At 51.1% G+C, this 18869-nt stretch overlaps 13 protein-coding genes across 13 annotated transcripts; 6 read left to right on the top strand and 7 right to left on the bottom strand.

Annotated features, from left to right (window-relative positions):
- Positions 1-18: 18 nt before the first annotated feature.
- Positions 19-1608, bottom strand: B9G98_04696 (T-complex protein 1 subunit beta; the record flags this gene model as incomplete). Its single annotated transcript, XM_024811253.1, has 1 exon — positions 19-1608. The coding sequence occupies one exon, from the start codon at positions 1606-1608 to the stop codon at positions 19-21; it is 1590 nt and encodes a 529-aa protein (XP_024667021.1).
- Positions 1609-1703: 95 nt separating this feature from the next.
- Positions 1704-4355, bottom strand: B9G98_04695 (Glycogen phosphorylase; the record flags this gene model as incomplete). Its single annotated transcript, XM_024811252.1, has 1 exon — positions 1704-4355. One exon carries the CDS (start codon positions 4353-4355, stop codon positions 1704-1706), a length of 2652 nt encoding a protein of 883 aa, XP_024667020.1.
- A 533-nt stretch (positions 4356-4888) lies between these two features.
- Positions 4889-5929, top strand: B9G98_04694 (Pheromone alpha factor receptor; the record flags this gene model as incomplete). The annotated part of the gene is made up of 1 exon (XM_024811251.1): positions 4889-5929. One exon carries the CDS (start codon positions 4889-4891, stop codon positions 5927-5929), a length of 1041 nt encoding a protein of 346 aa, XP_024667019.1.
- A 366-nt stretch (positions 5930-6295) lies between these two features.
- On the top strand, positions 6296-8734 carry B9G98_04693 (Axial budding pattern protein 2; the record flags this gene model as incomplete). Its single annotated transcript, XM_024811250.1, has 1 exon — positions 6296-8734. The coding sequence occupies one exon, from the start codon at positions 6296-6298 to the stop codon at positions 8732-8734; it is 2439 nt and encodes an 812-aa protein (XP_024667018.1).
- Positions 8735-8983: 249 nt separating this feature from the next.
- Positions 8984-10531, top strand: B9G98_04692 (Pheromone-processing carboxypeptidase KEX1; the record flags this gene model as incomplete). Its single annotated transcript, XM_024811249.1, has 1 exon — positions 8984-10531. One exon carries the CDS (start codon positions 8984-8986, stop codon positions 10529-10531), a length of 1548 nt encoding a protein of 515 aa, XP_024667017.1.
- Positions 10532-10556: 25 nt separating this feature from the next.
- B9G98_04691 (Acyl-coenzyme A thioesterase 9, mitochondrial) lies at positions 10557-11963 on the bottom strand (the record flags this gene model as incomplete). Its single annotated transcript, XM_024811248.1, has 1 exon — positions 10557-11963. The coding sequence occupies one exon, from the start codon at positions 11961-11963 to the stop codon at positions 10557-10559; it is 1407 nt and encodes a 468-aa protein (XP_024667016.1).
- A 576-nt stretch (positions 11964-12539) lies between these two features.
- B9G98_04690 (hypothetical protein) lies at positions 12540-13502 on the top strand (the record flags this gene model as incomplete). Its single annotated transcript, XM_024811247.1, has 1 exon — positions 12540-13502. The coding sequence occupies one exon, from the start codon at positions 12540-12542 to the stop codon at positions 13500-13502; it is 963 nt and encodes a 320-aa protein (XP_024667015.1).
- Positions 13503-13582: 80 nt separating this feature from the next.
- Positions 13583-14002, bottom strand: B9G98_04689 (Cytochrome c oxidase polypeptide 5A, mitochondrial; the record flags this gene model as incomplete). The annotated part of the gene is made up of 1 exon (XM_024811246.1): positions 13583-14002. The coding sequence occupies one exon, from the start codon at positions 14000-14002 to the stop codon at positions 13583-13585; it is 420 nt and encodes a 139-aa protein (XP_024667014.1).
- A 72-nt stretch (positions 14003-14074) lies between these two features.
- B9G98_04688 (rRNA-processing protein UTP23) lies at positions 14075-14803 on the bottom strand (the record flags this gene model as incomplete). The annotated part of the gene is made up of 1 exon (XM_024811245.1): positions 14075-14803. The coding sequence occupies one exon, from the start codon at positions 14801-14803 to the stop codon at positions 14075-14077; it is 729 nt and encodes a 242-aa protein (XP_024667013.1).
- Positions 14804-14859: 56 nt separating this feature from the next.
- On the top strand, positions 14860-15155 carry B9G98_04687 (hypothetical protein; the record flags this gene model as incomplete). The annotated part of the gene is made up of 2 exons (XM_024811244.1): positions 14860-14880; positions 14931-15155. The coding sequence occupies 2 exons, from the start codon at positions 14860-14862 to the stop codon at positions 15153-15155; spliced, it is 246 nt and encodes an 81-aa protein (XP_024667012.1).
- A 45-nt stretch (positions 15156-15200) lies between these two features.
- B9G98_04686 (hypothetical protein) lies at positions 15201-15731 on the top strand (the record flags this gene model as incomplete). The annotated part of the gene is made up of 1 exon (XM_024811243.1): positions 15201-15731. One exon carries the CDS (start codon positions 15201-15203, stop codon positions 15729-15731), a length of 531 nt encoding a protein of 176 aa, XP_024667011.1.
- A 19-nt stretch (positions 15732-15750) lies between these two features.
- On the bottom strand, positions 15751-17313 carry B9G98_04685 (Ran-binding protein 9; the record flags this gene model as incomplete). The annotated part of the gene is made up of 1 exon (XM_024811242.1): positions 15751-17313. The coding sequence occupies one exon, from the start codon at positions 17311-17313 to the stop codon at positions 15751-15753; it is 1563 nt and encodes a 520-aa protein (XP_024667010.1).
- Positions 17314-17515: 202 nt separating this feature from the next.
- On the bottom strand, positions 17516-18865 carry B9G98_04684 (Adenosylhomocysteinase; the record flags this gene model as incomplete). The annotated part of the gene is made up of 1 exon (XM_024811241.1): positions 17516-18865. The coding sequence occupies one exon, from the start codon at positions 18863-18865 to the stop codon at positions 17516-17518; it is 1350 nt and encodes a 449-aa protein (XP_024667009.1).
- Positions 18866-18869: the final 4 nt, after the last annotated feature.

Below are 18869 nucleotides of genomic sequence, written 5' to 3'. Positions count from 1 at the left end.
CTTTAATACTAGACTAGATTAAACGCGGCCATGAGCGCGATCGGCAGTACGGGGCTTTGCACGAATAATGTTGTCGACACGCAACAGCAGTTCTGCTGCTTCGGTGGCGGAAGAAACAGCAGAGAGTTTCAGCTTGTAGCTTTCGACAATTCCCAGCTCGCGCATGTCCACGACCTCTCCTCGATCGAGGTCTAGACCATAAGTAGTCATGCCGCCGTATATAGTGGCACGCAAACGAGAAACCAGATCGTTGCTGTCGAAACCCGCATTGTCGGCTAAAATCGTAGGCAGCTGGCGGAGAGCACGAGCATAGGCCTCGACGGCCAGCGCCGTTTTGCCCTCTTCACGCTGAGCAGCTGCGTCCACAGCCTTGGACATGAGCATCTCACCGCAGCCACCGCCGAGAGTAGTGCGGGGCTCACGCACGGTCTGTGACAGCACGGACAAAGCGTCGTGCAGCGAGCGCTCTGCCTCATCAAGCACAGCGTCTGTGGCACCTCGCAAAACAACCGTACATGCCTCGCCAGCAGCCACTCCGCTGAACTTGATAAGCACATCCTCGCCAATCAAAATCTCCTCCACCTTATCACATTGGCCAATAGCTACGTTGTTGGGGGTATCAAAAGTAGATACCACCTCACCGCCGGTGACCAGCGCCAGCCGCTCGACGCCTGCAAAGTCCGCATGCTCGATGGTGTTAACCTTGGCATCGGTGAAAAGTTGTTCGGGCCAGTTATAGATGAGCTGACGGTTCACAAACAGGTTCACATTGTGCTTGACGATCTTGTCGACCTTGGCGCGCATCTTGTCTTTCTCGGCCCGCTCAAGCTCGGCCAGTTTGCTCGTACTGTCAACGCGGATCTTGGCTCCAAAGATCTTCACTTTATCGGTATCCATAGGAGTGTTGGCAACAAGGATACGCACACCGCCCTCTAAACGCTTGGGCTGGCCAACGCCAAACTGCTTGTCGAGAATAAAGCCCTCATCAAGATACGAATCAGCCAGTCTACCGCCACATTTTTTGATGATTTGGATGTGCTCCAAGTTTGTAGAGCCCTTGAGACGCAAAATAGCATCAACAGCCAGCTGAGCAAAATGCTCCTTGTCCTGGCTGAGAATCTTCGAGCTCAAAGTGGTCCGGGCAATAGCCAGCAAATCCTCTCTGAACAGGTCCTTGTTGGCCGACCGGTCAATAGCACTGCGCTCCAAGGCTCCTAAAGCAGCCTTGCTGGCAATGCGATAGCCGGAAATAACCGTCTGCGGGTGGATCTTGCGCTCGACAAGCTTCTCAGCCTCACGCAACAGCTCAGCAGCCAGCACAGTAACAGTAGTGGTGCCGTCACCTACCTCCTCGTCCTGGACCTTGGAGATATTCACAAGCACTTTCGCAGCCGGATTGTTGAAAGGAATCGCCTGGAGAATCGTGGCGCCATCGTTGGTCACTAGCGACTCTGGCCTGGACGCCGATTGCAAAAGCTTGTCCATGCCCTTAGGGCCCAACGTGGTCTTCACGAGATCTCCAACCGCAATCGCTCCCACAAAGGCGCTCAACCGAGCATTTTCGCCTCTTTCTTCCGTCACTTGATCACCAAAAATTGGCACCGACATGATGACAAATTTCAACTTTGCTCGATTCCTTAAAACATAATCTTCGATAAGCTATATAGATGAAAAAACGTTACTAAAAAGCGAGGGTGGATGATTTAGCAGTCGTTTCCGAGAGGCTCGGTATTCCAGATGCTTTCGGCGTACTCGTTGACGGCACGGTCGGAACTGAAAAAGCCCATGTTGGCAACGCTGGTGATGCTCTTGGTGACCCAGCCTTCTCTGTCGGCGAACGCAGCATCGACCGCAGCTTGAGCCTCGACAAAGGCGCGGAAGTCGGCATTGACCAAGTAGTAGTCGCCCTGGTAGCGAATAGAGTCAAGTAGAGGCTTGTAGATGTTGGGGTCGCCAAACAGACCGTTGTCGATTGTCGCAAACACTTCGGCCAAGTTGGGGTCCAGACTGACACCATTTTCGCGGTTCTCTTTACGAACTCCTTCAACGCTCTCGGCAAGATGGCCAAAGAAGAACATGTTTTCAGTGCCGACCTCACGGCCAATTTCGATGTTTGCGCCATCAACGGTACCGATAATCAGACCACCGTTCAACACGAACTTCATGTTGGATGTACCACTAGCCTCTGTGCCGGCAGTGGAGATGTGCTCACTCAGATCGTTGGCCGCAACAAGACGCTGGGCCTTGGAAACATTGTAGTCGGGCACGAACACAACCTGGAGAACGTCGCTAACCTCAGGGTCAGACTCAACCACGTCGGCAACAGCAGTGACCAATTTGATGATGACCTTGGCCATAAAGTAGCCAGGAGCACTCTTACCGCCAATCAAAACCACACGGGGTTGTTCTTTAGCGCGCTGTTCAGGGGTCATCTTCTTGAGTTTGAGATAGCGGTCAATGACGCCGAAAACATTCAGTTGTTGACGCTTATACTCGTGAATACGCTTCACCTGAATATCAAACAACGCATGCACATTGATGTGACGACCAGCGTACTTGCGAATCATACTAGCCAGGGCATGCTTGTTAGTCTGCTTGACCCGGCTCCATCTAGATCGGAATTCGGGATCGTCAATATGCTTCAAGAGTTGACGCAAGCGAGTCAAGTCAGTTAGGAACTCGGTGCCACCTGTATACTCCGCAATAAGCTCAGCAAGACCAGGATTGGCCTCGAGCAACCAACGGCGGGGCGTGATACCGTTCGTGATGTTGATGAACTTGTCCTCACCGTAGATCTTGACATACTCAGGGAACAGCTGAGTGCGAACAAGCTCGGAGTGGAGCTCAGCAACACCATTGACCTTATGCGAGCCAACAACCGCCAAAGAGGCCATGCGAACCTGCTTGGGGTTGGACTCTTCAATCAAGCTGACCTTAGAGATAAGCTCTGGGTTATTGGGGAACTGCTCCTCCACCTTCTTGAGGAAGTCGTAATTGACTTCGTACAGAATCTCCAAGTGACGAGGAAGCATGTTTCCGAACACGTCCAATGGCCATTTCTCCAGAGCCTCCTGCATAACCGTGTGGTTGGTGTAGCCGAAAGTGTTATAGGTGATATCCCAAGCCTTTTTCCACTCAAGACCCTCCAAGTCGACCAGAACACGGAGCAATTCAAGAATAGCAAGAGTAGGATGCGTATCATTGAGTTGAATGGCGGCGCTATCGCTGAACTCGGACCAATCACGACGACTTTTCTTGAACCGACGCACAATATCGGAGAGCGAGGCCGAGACCCAGAAATACTGCTGTTTGAGACGCAGCTCTTTGCCTTTGTGAAAGTTGTCGTTAGGATACAAAACGGAAGTGATCGTTTGGGCCTCAACCTGCTCAGCAACGGCATTCTGGTAATCACCCTCGTTGAACTTGGCAAAGTCAAAAATGTCGTTGGGCTGGGCGGACCACAAACGCAAATTGTTGGTGTTGGTAGTGCGGTAACCAGGAATAGGCAAGTCATAGGCCATGGCACGGACGATTTCACCACCGATCCACTTCTTGACAGCATGTCCCTGCGAGTTGAATGCTTCCTCAACGCGTCCGTAGAACATCACATCAATACCAATTTCATGGCGAGGAATCTCCCAGGGGTTAGAATATTCCAACCAGTAATCGGGCTGCTCTACCTGGTAACCGTCAATAATTTTCTGTCGGAAGATACCGTACTCGTAACGCAAGCCGTAACCCCAAGCAGAGTACTCGAGAGTAGACATTGAGTCAATGTAGCAGGCAGCCAAACGGCCCAAACCACCGTTACCCAGACCGGCATCGGGCTCCTGGTTCTCAATATCCTCAATGTGGAAGCCGAAATCGTGAAGACCATCGGAAACAGTCTTCTTGATACCCATGTTGAGCAAAGCGTTGTCCATGGCTCGCCCCATAAGGAACTCCAGGGACAGGTAGTAGATGCGCTTGTTTCCGAGCAAGGTCTGACGCTGCTGGGTCTGATTCCACATAACAATCAAGCTATCCTTGACGGATCGTGCGGAAGCATGGTAGGCAGCAAGATCGTCACAGTTGAACAGCGAACGGCCCAACGTGGTTTCGACGTGGCGCACAAACCCGAGCTGGAAATCGCTCTTGTCCTGGATGACGTGCACGCTGAACTTCTTCCATTCCTGGCGGTACTTGAGAGGAACAACGCTATCAATGACCTTCAGCTCACGCGGAGTGATGCCTGACAACGTGCGGCGGTGCCGACGAGGCGACGTGAGGCTGTTAATGCTGGCAAGACTTTCAGCAGAATGAGCTGAGCTAGCTCCCACAGATAGGTCGGAAGCAACTGATTCGCAGTCACTCATGGAAGAAAATGTTGTCGGAAGGATGAGAGTAGCCGCCGGCCGTTCCGCTACTAATAATCGGCAGGTTGATGACGCTGTGAAATCTCCCACTGCAGCACCACGCGGGCGGGATTTTACCTTGCGCAAGAGCTCTATGCTTTGGGAACCTAATTTACAGGGGTTTCTGCAGGCGATACTTTATATTTCACGGAAATAGGCGGCAAGTTTTTTTGCACATAGTGTTGAAAACTCACCCGGGGCCCGCTGGTTGCTTTCGATTCCAAGCAACCTTAGCGAACAATGCAGGGTTGCAGCTAGTTTCGGATCGTTTTTGAATCGTGCATATCGCAACACGAGGTAGTTGGGGCAAGGGAGTAGCAGGTTGACTCTGATGCAATCGGCAAAATGCTGAGGTTAGGGTAGCAGAGAGGTGAGGTGGTGGTGGTTCGGTCAGAGCTCCCAATTTGGAAATGCCTAATGGTCGCTGCAAAGCCCGTGTGGGTGAAAACAAACCTGCATGGTATATAAACACATAGTGGTTCTAGTGTATAGGCATGATGATGAATTTGAATGCCACTGTGCTTTTGCCTGATGGCTCGGTAGAGTCTATGCCCCTCCATCTAGCCGACAAGTTCCACAATTCTCAACTCCAGCTGGCAATTGTAGATGGTGTACAGATCGGTGCAGCGATTATACTGAGTGCCATTCTCTGTATGGCCGCCAGAACCTACAAGTCGATTTTGTTTGTGCTCTACCAGACCAACCTTGCTTTGTTGATTCTTCATAGTGTGTTGAACATCCAGAACCTCGAATCCAGTATTTGGAGCATGTCGTGGTACCTGACGGGCATCACAGAAGCGAGTGATACAACTATCAACTGTACCATTGCTTACTCCATTTTGTACTGGTTCCTGATCATTAGCATCTGCGCGACGTTGGTTGTGCAGGTCCATGCTTCATTCTGTGATATGTCCAAGCGTAACCAGAACCTAATTTTGCTGGTCAGCTGCGTCGCTGTGTTCCCGTGCATTTTTGTATGGGGGTACTACCTTATCACAAATGCTTCAATTGCTAGCCAGGCCAAGTACACCGAAGATGTGTCCTACGACCAAGCGCAGTGGGCGATCGACGGTTCGTGGCCTGTGTTTACTACGACTACGACGGTGTTTTCAGCAATTCTTTGTATCAAGCTATTCTTTGTGCTTCGCTCTCGTGCTCGCATGGGCATTGTGCACTTTGACCCCCTGAAGGCGGTGTTCACCATGACCCTGCAGAACTCTGTCTGTCCGGCAGTTTTGAATATTGTCACTGCATCGCTTCCCGATGACAAGACGCCCAACTCTTTGCCTGCTATTTCAATTGCTATGACTGTGCTTTTCTTACCCATTGGCTATGTGTGGGCTCAATACCGGTCTGGAGACCTTCCAGCCGGATCTCCCGGTCATACGTCGTCCCTGGCGGCCTATTTGGCTCGGGCCCGAAGCTTACGCTCGCACGACCTTGACAGTACGTACGAACAAGCTTCTACACCAACCACAAGTTCGTCCAGGACTTTTGAGAAAAAAATCGACTACATACACCACCACCAAGTGTGATGAAACCTGATACCCCCTTTTTTTCTCTTCCCCTGTCTTACCTAACGGGAGCGCGTCTGCGACGCTGAAGCCAATTAAGCTGCATATCTACTGAGTAGCCTGTTATACTGTTTGAGTACTTACAATATTTAACTTCTAATTGACATTAATGTAAACTGACTACCTATGTGCACATAATTGACACCGTCACGCATGCTCACGCCTCTGCAAAAAAATAATACTTTTGACCGCGTCGCGCCCCATCCCTGCAGGATCCGTGCATCACTGCAGATAATCGTCAAGCAAGGAGTCCACCCTTTTCTCTCTTGTATCATCGTCTTTCGAAAGTTGGATCCCTCCACTTTTGCACATTAAACCACACAGACAATGAGAACGGCGTGGCTAACCTTACTGTCGTTGGCAGCGGCCACTCCTAGTGCAACGTTCCCTTTCAATAACCAGCTTCCGCCCGTGGCACGCTATGGCGAGCAATTCTCTTACACTTTTTCGACAGACACCTACACATCCTCAGAGACAATCTATTACTCTGCACCGGATCTGCCGCCATGGCTGAAGTTTGATGCCGATTCAAAGACCCTTTCTGGTACACCTCCTGCCGAGGACTCTTCTCAGGGGGACCAGCAAGTTCACTTCAGTTTGCAGGCGTCGGACTCTACAGGCACTCTTGTGAGCCCTTGCTTTTTGCAATTGTCTAATGTTCCCGCTCCGCAGGTTAAATCCGCTGATGCGTTGACGCAAGTTTTGGAGGCAGCTGGTAACACATCAGATGCCAACTCGCTGGTTTTGCGCCCAGGCAAGCCATTCGAGATTAACTTTCCTGGCGACTTCTTTACTTCTAATGGACGGACTGTTATTGGCCACTATTCTGTCACTGGAGATCACGCCCCCTTGCCTATTTGGCTTAATTTTGACGGCGGAAGTGGAAAGTTCTGGGGCACCGCTCCTTCGGTTACTTCGGACATTGCGCCTGCACAAAGCTATTCAATATTGTACATCGACTCAACTTACCAGGGCTTCACGTCAGCTAGCGTTGAGTTTAATTTAAAGGTGGGCGCCCACATTCTTGTTGCAAACATCACCACAGAGACCTTGAATGTTACTGCCGGTAAGTCGTTCGAATATCAAATCCCTGTCAGTGACGTTCAGCTCGATGGTGAGCCAATCGCACACCAGGATGTTTCTAATGTGGTTGCCACTTTACCAGACAATGCCAGCTGGCTTAACTTTACCGCTTCGAATGGTGGTGTGCTTGCTGGAACGGCTCCTAAGAGCGCAGCTAACCAAACGTTTGAAGTTCAGATTGAGCTATTTGATCAGTACAATGACACTGTTTCTTTCACTGTCGATATCCAAGTTCAAGGTAACCCGTCCAACCGAACTGTGTTTAGTGCGTCATCTTTCAAACCGGCAAATGTCACCCAAGGTGAGTACTTTGTGTACTCAATTTCCGAGTATTTGCTAACGAAAAATAACGTTGAGATTGACGTTGATACACATAATAACGGTTGGCTCAGCTACAACTCAGGGAACTACAGTTTGCAGGGTATGGCGCCGAGCACCTTCAATCAAACCGACGTGACATTTACAGCAAAGGTTGACGGTGATGAGAGCTATAGTGGCCTGGATGCTACTCTTCCGTTGATGGGTGTAGTCAACCTCAGCAAAATGTCGAAAACAGTTTCCAGCAGTGCCCCAACTTCTTCACACAGTGCTACGAAGAGTCACACTGGTACGACTGCCACGGCCACTGCGACCTCAACTTCTACTTCTAGCACCACTGCAGCTCCTGTCCCTCAAAAGAAAACCAGCTCTAATACTGGTGTTGCCGTTGGCTGTGGAGTGGGTATCCCCCTGGGACTTATTGCTGTTGCAGCACTAGCCTTTCTCCTATGGCGTCGCCGTAAGAAGCAACAGAGGCAAGCAGCAGCTGCAGGCGATATTGAATCACGTACGATGCACGATGGATCTCCAGGCTCCAAGGATATTTCAAATCCAGTGCTTGCTGCTGATAGCATGTTGATGGCACCTGTGTTCAAGGTTGAGTCTGGAAGCAGCACTGACAGTTCAGGCACGGCGGTTGACGCGAACGAGAAAAAGATGGAGGACAACGACCCACAGCGTAGATCCACGTTCAACTTTATGAAGATGGATGGCGACAATGACGATGCCCATACTTTGACCAATGTCCAGCCTATGGAGGCGCTGCCTGTGCCCCAGAACAACCGGGTGCAGAGCGTTGCAACCTCACACTATTCCGACACCGGTGCTGGCACCGGTGTTGCTGCCGCTGCTGCTGACGTGCCTCGAGCATCGTGGCGACACACTAATATTGGCGAGCGCCGCTGGCAGGATGCGCGCATCTCGTATAGCTCGTTGGCTTCTATTGAATCTGCCGACGGGCCACCAACCGTTCAGCTTGCCAGTGCCGAATTCGCGGCACCCAACCGGGCAATGCCTCGCGATGAATCCTCGGGTATTATGCAAAAGCTTGGCTCTCACTCTTCTTCTCTAGCTGCTCATGCTGAAGAAGATGAATCCACGCCCCGACCCGTTGGCTCAATGGGTACTTTTGCTGCCTTCCGAGGCGAGGATGCTAACCCCAATGGGGCTGACGATGCCTACCACACAGCATCTTCGGGGTCTGACAGTGATGACAGTAGCGTTGGAATTCGTCCATGGCGCGACTCGCAGGGCGAGATGCGATGGAAGGGCAAGAACGCCATGTCGGCCGGTGTCGAACGGAAGCCCTCCCAGGTAGGTCACAAGCCACCGCAAGGCGAACGTGGAGAACTTGCTTTTATTTAGTTGAGCTAATTTTTGTATTGTTAAAATTGAAGAAATTTCGAGCGTTTAAAAAAGTATCGCGCATTATTATTACGTCTCCGCCCTGCAGAAAGGGAGGGACAGCGTCTCTGTCATCATTCGACAAAAAGTATGGCGAGGCTCCGACACGTTGTATACGGGCTGACGAGCTGGTTAATAGCTATACAAACCTGGGGAGCAGGGCTATGTGCACAAAGTGCAGCAGATTTCTATGTCAAAGGGTTACCAAATATGGACCCCAATGCGTATATTCCTGAAATGCACGCCGGAACTCTGGAGCTGTCTGAACACTCTGCACTGTTTTTCTGGCATGTGGCAAGTCAGTTTCAGGTATCTAAACCGCGCACTATCCTATGGCTAAACGGTGGGCCTGGCTGCTCGTCGATGGATGGCGCATTGATGGAGATCGGCCCGTTCAGATTCAGCGAAGACGGGTCTCGGTTGATTGAGAACGTGGATGGCTGGAACAAGTACGCCAATCTTCTTTTCTTGGACCAGCCACTTGGTACTGGATATAGCAAGGCGGAGGAAAGCCTTGGGGCCAATAATTTGAGTATTGTTTCGCAAAATGTCGTGCTGTTTTTGCAAAAGTACTTTGAGGTGTTTCCCGAACAAAAAACCCATGAGCTGTATATTGCAGGGGAGTCGTATGCTGGTCAATATATCCCTTATATTTATAAAGCGATCAGGGATACTGATCCTTCTATCAAAGTTGCTGGCCTACTTTTGGATAATCCGTGGATCGACCCTGCTCATCAGTATACCAGTTACATGCCGTTCCTGTTCAAGCACAACCTGGTTTCCGGTGAGCAGGACAAGAAGGCTATTCAGCAGCTCCATGACGAATGTGTGGTTGAGCTGACGAGTCTCGACGTCGTGTACTCCGATAATACAGTGTGCAATCGAGTGTCTATCTATGCGCTACAGCATTTCGATAATGCCAGAACGTGCTTTAATGTTTACAACATTGAGCTCACAGATACGTACAGCTCCTGTGGTATGAATTGGCCCCCTGGAGTGGAGTTCATGTCCCCGTATTTGAGCCGAAGTGACGTTCGACGGGCGTTCAATGTCAAGGAGGACGGCAGGTGGACTGAATGTAGCACTTCTGTTTCTGCGAGCTTCCACAACTCCAAGTCCCCGTCTGCAGTATCTCTTTTGCCTGAAATTCTTGAAGAAATTCCTGTTCTGCTGCTAGTTGGTGAACTGGACTATATTTGCAATATTGACGGGCTGCGTAGTATGGTTGATAATCTGCAGTGGGGAGGCGGGATCGGATTAAGGGATAGTTCTGAAACCCGTCTGGTCATTCGCGGATCCGACGTTGGTGCAGTGACTTCCGCTCGAAACTTGACGTTTGTCAATTTGTCCAAAGGCTCGCACATGACTCCCTACGAGCTTCCGTACGAGACACGATCTGTCTTGTATGGGTTTTCAGGAATCGCACCCACTTATAATACGAGCATGGAATTTGACGCCCCTCCTACCAAGCAAGAAAAAGAAAAAATGATTAGCGACGCAATGTACCGAGCTTACTATCAAGCAGGGTTCGTTGCTCTAGGTGTTGTGGGCGGTGTTCTTCTAGTAGTTGTTTTGGTGTCTTGGGGAACCGGTGCCAGGAGCACGTTCACGTTCAGTGGGCTAATGAACGCGCTATTGCATGCGGCTCCCCTCAAAAATAAACCTCTGGGTGAGTACGTGAATTTGCAGACCTTCCGCCGGTTTGGTCGACCCGAAACAATTCATGAAGAAGATGAGGAAGACGAGGGATTACCGTAGATTGTGTACTATATGTTGAATTAGATTATTCAGTGGCTTCAACCGCGTCAGGATCATGCATATCATGAATGTACTGCGTGATATCGATACTGCGGCGACGGCCCTCGATGTACTTCATCATATCATCGTAGGACTGGGGAAGAACTGTGCGCGAAGAGCCGTGGACAAAGTACGAGAAGTAGAACTCACCTGCATTCTTTGTCCCGTCATGTCCAAGGTCTTGAACGGTTGATGCAACACGGACTTGAATCAGCATACCCTCGCAAACCTGAGGAGCAGAGTCGACATCAGAAATAGCTCTACGCGTTCGCTCAGTGTACACAACTGAAGCATCCAAATACAATACGGAGCCAACTGGAACCGGCGATTTGAAGGTAACTGTATCAAGTGAGACAAAACGGGGTTGGCTGTGGGAGAATGCTGCTGCACAAGCAAACGCCAGCTCGAAAGCTTGACGCATCATATAGCCGCCAAACACCATGTAGGAATGACGGTTGCGATATTGAGGTTGCATAAAGTTGGCCGACTGGACTTGGGTTTTATCCATGGGGACGGTAGTTTCTGGGCGTTTTTCTGGGTTGTTGCTAAACTCAACATTCTGCATCCAGAGCTCGTGAATGATCCTTGATTCCTCCGCCGTCGGGGGTGATTTCACGAGTGCGGTACGTTGAGCTTCAGATTTTTTGCGCAGATTGTACTTTTCCGCAAGCACAAACTGCTGGTGATCAACATCAGTCTGGGGAACTAACCGGTTGATGGGGAAGGCCTTGTTTGTGTCTGGATCGCGAGCGACAAAGGTGAAATTCGCAACCAGGAATGTCTCGTCGTTTTCAACCTCCTCACGGGTGGGGGGCTTAGCCTGGTTCTCGCGAGCTGTCGTAGCGGCATGGATGGTAATCTCCATAGAAGATCGGCCTGTCCAGGTGACCGATCCCCACAGGACGACATTATGATGGCTGACGTCGTCGAGACGCTTCAACATAAGAATGCGATCGACAGAGGCAGTAACAATAACCGGCTGAGCAGGAGAGCAGTGCTTGTTTGCAATAACGCCCGAAAGAAGATCCAGATCCTGGAACAACTGACCAATGCGGAGTCGGCCGTACGACGAAATGTAGCTGTCAAGGAACCATTGATCGTCCTTGAAAGGCAGGATAATGCTCGTGAACGAGTCATTGGGTGTTCTGTCGGCGACCTCGCGGGTCACCACGTCGTTGTAGGCAAAGGATATTCTGCTCGGGGGAGGCTGGCTGGGGTGAGTTTGAAACCAGTCGTTCAGGAACTTTTGGCGAGCACGAAGCGCTACCAAAAAGGGCGTGCGATGGTTTACAGGAGACTCACGTAGTCTGCCGATAGCAGAGGGCATAGACTGGCCCTCAGCGACTTTCCTGTAGCCAGACTGGTGAAATCGCCGTCTGAGCAGTTTGAGCATGACTCAGGCTTCGTACTCTGGGGTAGATGTACATTGTACATATATGGCGGTGATTGCCGTCCAACTAGAGTTGTTCGCAGCAACGTCAAGCTTGGACATTCTCGTCCAAGTGTCTCAATGGCTAGTTCATTGCACAATCGGCTTGATTGCTCATGCATCGCTTCTGGCGCAATCCAATACATACAAATATATAGCTGATCCGGTGCTTGGCTATTCGTTGCAAATACATATCCGATTCAGTGCTTGAATCTTCACTAATTGAGGTATTTATCAGCCTGCCCCAGTTTGTGGACGGCACATGCCGCCTAGCACCAACTGCACCGTTTTATGTTCCCTCAAAGGGTAAGCAGGTCGTCGCCTCGTGCCTAGGTCACGTGAAATGAGCAAACAGGAAACCTGCCTGGATTGGGATGGATACTTAATAATTGCCCCAAAAACCTCCATTCTGACCCGAAAGCCCACCCCCACTGTGAAATCTGCGCAATTTCCGGTGGCTTATTGTACCCGATTAACGACCTGCCGTGTGAATACAGCCAATAGCCTTCTTTTCTCGTCTCTTGCGACACGAACCCCGCCATGTCCCGAGATTTGAACCATCTGGCCCACCTGAACGCCATCAATGACGCAGAGTCTGAGGTGCCGGCGACTACCCATGAGGGCGCCGAGGAGGATTTGTCCATTTTCCAGAACACAAATTTCTATGATTTTGATATCGGACGCTCTACTGATATCGCGACTACGGTCGACGAGCTGTTGATGCAGCAAGAAATGCAGATTCAGTATCCCGGGAAATCTGCGGCTGCCCATGAGCACATTGACCACCACGGGTCGAACACCCTGAGCAATGCAAGCGGATTTGGTATTCACGCAAGTGCGTCCTCGTCGTATCAGGACTTGATGCGGCTGCGCGAGCCGACGGCGGGGTCAGAGCAGGTCGCACATGTTGGGCCCCAAACCACCGCGCCGTATCCGTTCGATTTCTCGGAGCTGCAGGAATTTTCTCTGGCCGGAGAGCTTCCTCCTGTCTCTAATACCCGTCATTTCTATCCTGTGTCGGGCGCAGGACAGCACTATTTCACCCCGGGCCCCACAGACCTCCACCACGTTGCCCCGAGACAGCATCGGCTACACGAGGATCTGCACAACCACACAGCACCAGCTGAGCACACTGAGCACGCTGAGCACGCTAAGCCCAAGACACGCTCACCAAGCGACAGCACGGATGAAGCCAAGGGGGGCTCTGACGAATCTGGCACGACCGAGATCGCCCGTCAGATCGCCGATGAAGACAAGCGGCGACGGAACACAGCAGCGTCGGCACGCTTCCGAATCAAAAAGAAGTTGCGTGAGCAGGAAATGGAACGCAACACACGGCAGATGCAGGCCCGGATCGATGAGCTTGAAAACAAATTGAAACAGCTGGAAATGGAGAACCGCTGGCTCAAAAACCTGGTGGTCGAGCGCAATGAGAAGCGTGACGTCTCTGAAATCGAAAAGCTTCGCAACAAGGTTCTGCGAAGTGAGACAAAAGAGACTTAGACGACGACGCCGCTCTTCTCTTCTAATCAGTATTTATTAAATAGTCGTATTTTTCTTCGCTGTTTTACATGTCCCCGCAACTAGTTTTCAGACTCCTTTTTGCGCAGAGCCTGGTATCCAACTACGCCAAGTAGCATCACTCCAACAAACCCGGCAAACGAGCCATAGATAGAGCCCGGGTCGGCCTGCTCTTTCCCCCGGGCACCCCACGGGCCATAGTAGACGTACCAGATAGCTTTCCGTTCGGGCTGGGTGAGTTCTTTCCAGTCGCCACGCATGCGGTCCTCCAAATAGGCAATAATGTCGTCCTGCTTCAAAGCGTCTAGCTTGTTCCATCGCTTGGGCAGCTCGGAGACGTCTGGAATAATCGGGTTCTTTTGTTTGCGGTATCTGGCTTCCTCTTCATCGTCGCCGTATTTCAAAGCAACCTGGAGGGGCGTCGCAGGCTTTGTGGACATGAACCGCACCGAATGACGGCCGGCAATTTTCAACAAACTCATCGTCAAAGTCAAGTGCTTAATAAATTTTTCAGCGGCCAGGTGCATAAAAGTCGCCGTAAGGTAAAATAGCATTTAGGCTGAATTGTCCATAGAATCAGGTGCATCGCCAGGCTCTGGATTGTTTTCAGACTCCTTTTGCGAACTGGCCGGCTTGTGCCGACGCTTTCGTTTCGTAGGACCAGAACCCTCCTCTACTTTACGTTTCTTAACACTCAGGGGATTGGGTTCCTTGACTTTGCGCTTTCGGGGCTCTGAGGTCGCTGGGACCGTGCTCACCGCATTAAGTCCCCTGTGCAGCTTTGCCGCTTCGATTTGCTCCCGGGCTTTGAGAGTAATGGGCGACATAGGTTCCAAGATCATAACAGATCGGTTGATGTAAATTAGTGGTACAGCCGGGATTTTGCGCAAACGGTCCCGCAGTTTCGGTTTCTGTGTGGCAACAACATATCTATGCTTGTTTGATCCGTTGATATCCACAACGCTGGCAATGCACTCGAAAGCAGAAAGAGTCTGATCCTCGGTGGGAATGTGCCCGCACCGTCGCCGCTCGAACTTCTTTGCCAATTCAATAGCCTCCTGGTTTTTGGATCTGTACAAATGCTCAATAGTACACTGCGTGATCATCGGCTTGGCCTGTCCCTGGAGGGTCCGCTCGAGACCAGCGACCAAGTCGTACTTGGTTCGACATGCTTCAATGATCAGCTCTTCGTCAACAAGAACCTGATAAGGCTCATGGAATTTGAAGTTCAGCTTCATGTATCCCATGAGTTTTTTGTAGCACTTGGCTCGTTTTAGCTTCATGGTGAAATCGTAAGAAAAAAAGATTTGATGCAGCCCTCTGGATTAGAAATCACACAATGACCATCAAGGACACCATGGTAAGTTGGCACCAACAGAGGGCAAATTAGAGGATAGGGACTAACTTCAGACACAATGGGCGACATCGCCTGGTGCTACACCTGTTGTGCCACTCGGGTCGCAAGGATTCTTGGCCGTTTTGTTCTCTCTTGTAGCGCTGGCGGGCACCGGTGTGTTTCTCACCTCGAGCTCTAAAACCACCAGCACTGCGCTTTTTAGCGCCCTTGTAGCGTCCCTGGCCACTGGATTTGGCGCCGTCTACATTGTTAACGCTGTTCACGTGTACACCGGTTAGTTCTATATGTGTGCCCCGCTCGCGCTGACAAAAATTCCGTTTGCCATGTTCCTTTCTAGACTCGCACGTTCGTTTAGCACTTTGCGCAAGAAGCCACCATTGTATGCCCACGAGAATGGAGACAAAATAAGCATTTCATTCTCCAAGAATCCGCAGGCAACAGCCATTGGCCGGTTCCCCAAGTCGGATTCGGAGCTGCTTGAGGGTCTCAGCAGCGAGCTGGACCCGTTTGAGCCCATGCGGGTGCTGAACCCAAAGAATTTCGAGGAGAACCCAGAATTCTGGCCCATTGCCCAAAAGGTCCTGAAAGAAAACATCCACATCTGCCCAATCTTTTCCAGTCTTGCCACAGCAGACGAAGCCCAGTATTTCCACATCTACGATCTCCGCAATCCGCCGCCTCCTAATCGAATTCCGGAAGTCGACGATATTCTGGGCACCGTGGAAATTGTGGATGGTAAAATCAAGAAAAACTCCTTCGAACCAAACGCAATGTATCGGCCTGTTTCGCCATATGGGGCAATGGCGGTCAGTGAAGAAATCGCAGCTAAACTCGCTCAAGCTTTATATAAATAAACCTCCAAATTTAAATCATTCAGTATCGTTCGGGGATATAATCGCGGAACCGCACCATCGAGCATTCGTTTTGTTCACTGGACGCTAACCGTAAGAGCACTGCCGCCTGGGTCAAATAACGCGGAAGCACGGCCTCGGTGGAATAGCCCATTTGCTGTAAAACCGCACTGTTGATGTGTTCATACAGGTTTAAATACCCAGTTGGCCGATATGTATCGGGAATTGCGTCGGGCGGGCTAGCCAGGAGCTCATACATGATTTTCAGTTTCGCGACCGCTTCCGGGGTCTTGTCGTCCTTATAGCGCCCATGGAGATCCCGGCAAATCTCTAGTGCCAGAATGGGATTGCCATCCAGGATTGCTTTGGCGATCACGTAGCAGCCGATTTCAATGTTTAGTTGAGGTTGGGCATTCAGAATGTCGTCACCAATGTGCTCGAGGGCCTTGGAAAAGTTTCCGGCCAAAACAGCTTCCCGAATGGCCAAACGCTTTTTCTTGGCCTCATTTGGAAACGCTTGGGCCGGCTCAGCCAGCGCTGACCCGTTCAGCTGCTCTAAAAGCACATTGGCCGTATCAACAAACCCAATGTGGGTAAGATAGTCGGCAATGGCTTTGTTCATGATCAGATTTGGCTCGACTTTCTTTGGCTGGTGCTTCTGGAAATCGAGACTCTCAATTTTGAGGTTTTCAAGAGCCTCTTGTTTCCTTTGCAAAACATCAGACGAAATATCATAAACAAAATCCCTTTGGCCAAAGTTGGTGGAAATATGAGCAGCTCCTTCAATTAGCATGGCAGGATAAACTGGGCCGTCAACACTGACTTTATTGAATGCAGTTCCCAGATCCATCCCATTTCGGGTAAAGAAGACGACTCTTTCGGAGAAAACGTAGCAGCAGCCAATAACGTCGTCATCGCCACTAGGCGGTGCGTAAGGGTGGTTCGGGGATCTTGCCATGGCAATCTGACCGTCCGATACTTGTAAACAAAATGTTGGCTCTTGGCTTCTCGATGCAGATAAACGATCAATCTTGCGGGAGTCGCTGAACCCTACAAACACCTCGCAGTTGGGCTCTATGCTCTCGATTTTGATCTCAAAATAGTAAACTCCTGTCGCATTCGGTATAGGATGATTAGCCCGAACGCTGACTTCTTCGCCTTCACAGCTCACCTGCAATGATTCTAATACTTGGTGAGGCGACGAGTCTATCTGCGTCCAAGCCGACGGCAGTGGCATTGCGGGAAGGGTGTCGATATCATCACGCTGCTCAAAACGGGGCGGATTTTCTAGTGGAATCCGCTTGTGGGCCTTGATAAAGGGCTTGCGTGAATCCTGGGCATCCGAATCAGAGTCAGACTCGAATTCCTGACTGCTTTGCCCGTCGTTGGTTTGTGAATCCTCAAGTTCAGGCGACGGGGCCACTGTGGTATCGCTACTCTCTGGTTTGTTGTATAGGGCAGACTGCTTGACCCAATGGGGCACATTCTCGCACAGGTCTCGTTTGTATTCCCAGATATCCGCGTATGCCGTGTGATTGAGGTAGGCCGGCAGGCTGCCCCAGCTTTGATTGGGGTCTGCTGACATGAGAGCACAGTCTGACGACCGACACAGAACCAGAAAAAGCTGTGGTGGGGATGCAACTCCACAACAACGCAGCTCGGCATAATAGTTAGGTTTCTTTGATATATATATATATAACCAAACGGCAACGTTGAGAGCCGTCTTTTTTTATGCAGTTGATGCGTAGGACCTGCCTAGCGGGCATGGATTAGGCGTAGCGAGACGCTTAGTAGCGGTAGTGATCAGCCTTGTAAGGACCAGCAATGTCCAGGCCAAGGTAGTCGGCCTGCTTGCTGCTGAGCTGAGTGAGCTGGACACCGAGGTGGCTCAGGTGGAGACGAGCAACCTGCTCATCGAGCACCTTGGGCAGGGTGTGGACGGAGATGTCGAAAGGACCAGACTTCTCGAACTCAACGAACTTGGTGCGGAACTCGGTGTTCTTGGCATTGAAAAGAGCAATCTGAGCAAGGACCTGGTTGGTGAAAGAGCAGGACATGACGAAAGAAGAGTGGCCAGTGGCGCAACCCAAGTTGACAAGGCGGCCCTCAGCAAGCAGAATGATGTGGCGGCCGTTGTTCAGCAAGAAGCGGTCGACCTGGGGCTTGATCTCGTCGTGGGACTTGGCGTTAGCCTTGAGCCATGCGACGTCGATCTCGATATCGAAGTGGCCGATGTTGCAGACAATGGCGTCGTTGGGCATGGACTCAAAGTGCTTGCCAACGATAATGTCACGGCAGCCGGTGGTGGTAACAAAGATCTGACCAACCTTGGCAGCCTCGTCCATGGTGACAACCTGGTAACCAGAGACAGCAGCCTGCAGGGCGTTGATGGGGTCGATCTCAGTGACCAGCACACGGGCACCCATGCCCTGCAAGGCCATAGCGCAGCCCTTGCCGACGTCACCGTAACCAGCAACAACAGCGGTCTTACCGGCAATCATGACATCGGTGGCACGCTTAATACCGTCAATAAGAGACTCGCGGCAGCCGTACAAGTTGTCGAACTTGGACTTGGTGACACTGTCGTTAACGTTGATGGCAGGGACCTTGAGCTTGCCGTCCTTGACCATCTTGTAGAGGTGGTGGACACCAGTGGTGGTCTCCTCAGACAGACCGTAACAGTCCTCAAGCATCTCGGGGTACTTCTCGTGGACAAGAGTGGTCAAGTCTCCACCGTCGTCAAGAATGAGGTTGAGCTTCTTGCCGTCCTTGAAAGACTTGAGCTGCTGCTCAATGCACCAGACGTACTCCTCCTCGGTCTCGCCCTTCCAGGCGAAAACAGGAACGCCAGCAGCGGCAATAGCGGCGGCAGCGTGGTCCTGGGTGGAGAAAATGTTGCAGGAAGACCAGGTAACCTCGGCACCCAAAGCAACGAGAGTCTCAATGAGAACAGCGGTCTGAATGGTCATGTGCAAGCATCCGGCAATCCGAGCTCCCTTGAGGGGCTGGACGGCAGCGTACTTACGACGAGTCTCCATCAGACCAGGCATCTCGTTCTCGGCGAGCTCGATTTCCTTGCGGCCAAAAGCGGCAAGAGAAATATCAGCGACTTTGTAATTCTGTGCGGGAGCAGACATTGTA

The sequence above is a fragment of the Wickerhamiella sorbophila genome, assembly GCF_002251995.1.
Source record: "Wickerhamiella sorbophila strain DS02 chromosome Unknown contig2, whole genome shotgun sequence".
In the NCBI taxonomy this organism is placed as follows: domain Eukaryota; kingdom Fungi; phylum Ascomycota; class Dipodascomycetes; order Dipodascales; family Trichomonascaceae; genus Wickerhamiella; species Wickerhamiella sorbophila.
Note: the sequence above shows the minus strand (reverse complement) of the source record. Positions and strands in the feature narration are given on the sequence as shown.